The sequence below is a fragment of the Nematolebias whitei genome, chromosome 12, assembly GCF_014905685.2.
Source record: "Nematolebias whitei isolate Nwh7 chromosome 12, NemWhi1, whole genome shotgun sequence".
NCBI classification, from domain to species: domain Eukaryota; kingdom Metazoa; phylum Chordata; class Actinopteri; order Cyprinodontiformes; family Rivulidae; genus Nematolebias; species Nematolebias whitei.
Window position 1 is genome coordinate 26,769,925 of NC_056509.1, and position 3,357 is coordinate 26,773,281.

The 3,357-nt window shown below is 37.2% G+C and overlaps 1 protein-coding gene across 1 annotated transcript; it reads left to right on the plus strand.

Moving 5' to 3' along the window:
- Positions 1–208: 208 nt before the first annotated feature.
- LOC119418489 (low choriolytic enzyme) lies at positions 209–2,443 on the plus strand. The gene is made up of 6 exons (XM_037685776.1): positions 209–454; positions 558–707; positions 810–927; positions 1,798–1,976; positions 2,062–2,143; positions 2,235–2,443. Exons 1-6 carry the CDS (start codon positions 334–336, stop codon positions 2,374–2,376), a joined length of 792 nt encoding a protein of 263 aa, XP_037541704.1. The 5' UTR covers positions 209–333; the 3' UTR covers positions 2,377–2,443.
- Positions 2,444–3,357: the final 914 nt, after the last annotated feature.

The window sequence follows — 3,357 nt, forward strand, 5'->3', positions numbered from 1 at the left end:
GAACACTTCAGGACCTGGACATCATGGGTCAACTCCCAGCTGGTAAAAAAAAAATAAAAAATCAGATGATATATGATGCTTAGCTGTCTGTGGTCACTGTAATCCTTCCCGAATGAGATTATCTTGGTGTGAAAACAGTAAATCTGGGTGGGAAGGGCACTCCCATCCATTGTGTGTCTAAGACAAGACACACTGAACCCCTTCCATTAATCTCTGCACACAGACACACCCTGGCAAGCAGCATATTAGCTCTCCACCTCCTGAACTTCAGCATCAGTGCATTCAAGGCAAGTGAAGGATCGGCACTTCTACATCAACACCTTAAGGGAAAAAATGGACCATAAAGCAAAAGTTACTCTTTTGCTCTTGCTGCTTTCAGGCCTCTGCAATGCTCACACTGGAGATCACTCCAAGAAGGAGGATATTTCTACAACGATCATCAGAATGAACAATGGTGAGCATTTAGTAACGATTCAGAAAACCAAAAGAAAAGAAGCAATGCATTCTCATATTATAGAGCTGGGTTTATAGCAAGAAAATCATTTTTATTCTAACAGGAACTTTGGTTCAACAACTGATTGAAGGAGATATGCTTATTCCAAAAACCAGGAATGCTTTGAAGTGCCACAATAAACAATACAGCTGCTTCTGGCCAAAGTCTACCAACGGGAATGTAGAAGTCCCTTTTGTTATAAGTCCCAAGTATGGTAGGTTTAATTTTATTTTTGAAATAAGTCATACTGTTAATTTGGTCATTGTATATTAGCAAGTTTCTTTCACCTAATGAAGTATTTTATTTCTGAATGTAGATAAAGATGAGAGGAAAACAATTCTGACTGCCATGAAAGGCTTTGAACCAAAGACCTGCATTCGATTTGTTCCTCGTACAAATCAAAGGGCACACCTAAGCCTGGAACCAAAATTTGGGTAAGCAAATGAGGAAAAACGACACCTAAATTACATTTGTTAAAAAAATGTAACTAAACTAGTACAATGTGCATAAGAAAGCATAGTTTTTTATTTTATTTTTTGTTACCTTTTCCTTTTAGCCATCCTATTTGTAAAAAAAAAAAAAAAAAAAAAAAACAGTATTATGACTTTTTATAATTGTTTATTGTTGTTGCTGTTGTCCATTGTTGTCATCTTTCTTTGTTGAAATCAGGTCTCTCTTGTAAATGTGTCCTCGAGGCTCAATGGGATTTACCTGTCTAAATAAAGGTTGATTGATTGATAGTAAAATTATAAGCATTTAAAACCATTTTTAAATGATAGTTGTTAGCTACATTGTTTTTCTTTTTAAGTTGATTAGAGCTAAATATTTTTGCAACTTTGTCATTTGTCAAACATATCAGCTAAGGGGAAATAGAATCAAAACTTAATAATTGGGTCAAAATTTATTTTGATTTTCCTAAATACTTTGTATGATTGTTCAAAGAGCTATAGGTAAGATACTGATTGCTTGTAAATTTTCAACAAACTTCCACATTCAGATTTCTTAAGTATTACAAATGCTAGTAGAAAATGGATAACTGCAATTAGCTTTTCATTTTATTGTTTTTGGTTTTACAAATAAAACTATCACATTACTTCTTGTTGGATTAAGAAAATATGTTTTCTTTCACTTGACCCATCTCCAGTCTTGTGCAATGTGGGTAGTAGATCAATAATGTTTTTGAAACTTGTCAGCTGATCATAAAGCCACTTAGTAATAATGTACACATTGTCTGCTATTCTAGACACTGCTCTTCTAGTCAAATGTCAATTTTCACATTTATCTTTGTCTCTTGACTTTCTTAGTTGCTTTTCTTCTCTGGGACGTGTCGGAGAGAAGCAACTCGTGTCTCTGCAAAGATATGGCTGTGTGGAAAAAGGGATCGTCCAACATGAGCTGCTGCATGCTCTGGGTTTCTACCACGAACACAACCGCAGCGACCGTGACAAGTATGTCAAGATCCACTGGGACAATATGCCAGATAGTAAGAATCACACAGCATCAATCAATCATTCAGACAAGTTAATACAGTATAATAGTCTGATACTGAATGTTTTCTTTATTACCAGTTGTTAAGGTCAACTTCAAAAAAATGGATACAGACAATCTCAACACCAAATATGACTACTCATCTGTGATGCAATATGGAAAGTAAGAGTTACTGCCTTCAAAACAGACATTAAACATTAAATACAATGATTTATTTATTTTCCTCTGATTTATTTTGCCTCTAAATTTCTAGAACTGCCTTTGGAACGGATGGAAAAGAAACCATAACTCCCATCCCCGATCCCAATGTTCCCATCGGCCAAAGAGTGGGCATGTCTGATATTGACATTCTCAGAGTCAACAGGCTGTACAACTGTTCAAAATACAAGCAATAGAAGATCATGTTTGAAATCTGATTCATACTAAAGTGACAGCATCTTAGTAAAGTACTGGAACATCCTGGATCTTTCTAGAGTATTTTGTTATTTATGATACATTTTAATATATTTTGTGTTATAGTAAAAAAAAAAAAAAGAACAATGATCCACAAATTGACTTGTTACAGGAAATTCTTGCCTCTTGAGGCAGCCTCAGAAATACTAAGAATTTGAGGTGTGAACTACATTTTACAATTAAGAAGGGGAAGAGCAGAATGTGGACTGCATGTCAGAATGAACATTTACCCCACCATGTTCAAGGCCCAACTTGCTCACTCCATCTCAGATGCACGACCTGGTCAGTTTATAGTCTGATAGAATAACTTCACTGTTTCTAAGGGGGTTGTCTGACTGGGCTGCAACTGTTGAAGACTAGTTTTTTTGTTTGTTTGTTTGTTTTTCCTTTCTTTCAGTTTCTCCCTTCTTCAGGGGTCCCCACAGTGAACTAACTCGCATGAAGACTTGTCAATTATATTTACTGCAGATGCACTTCCTGACGCAACCACAGACCACCGAGCTACCACAGCCCTCTGTGTGGAGCAGAGAGCTAATGTCCAGGGCACCCGGGGGAGCAGATGGTGGGGGTTAAGGGCCTTGCTCAAGGGCCCAGAGTGGGGCAAATGAGGTTGGAGGCAGGTGTGGGCGCTTCACCTGTCCCACCTCCATTTTTTATGTTGTTGGTACCAGGAGTTGAACTGGCGAGCTTCCGATCACAGGCCCACCTTCTCTAACCTCTGCACCACCACTCCCTGTTGAAGACTAGTTGGTGGCACAAAATTGCAAGAAAAGCATCAGTTCTCGATTGCCTTTTAAATGCTGAATGTTTGCAATCGTAAGACTGCATGACTAATTTAAACAGTATATTTTTTTTTTATTAAGGCCCATAACTAACTTGATTAGATTTATTTACAGGGTTTTTTTTTTCCTCATTTCCCTTTG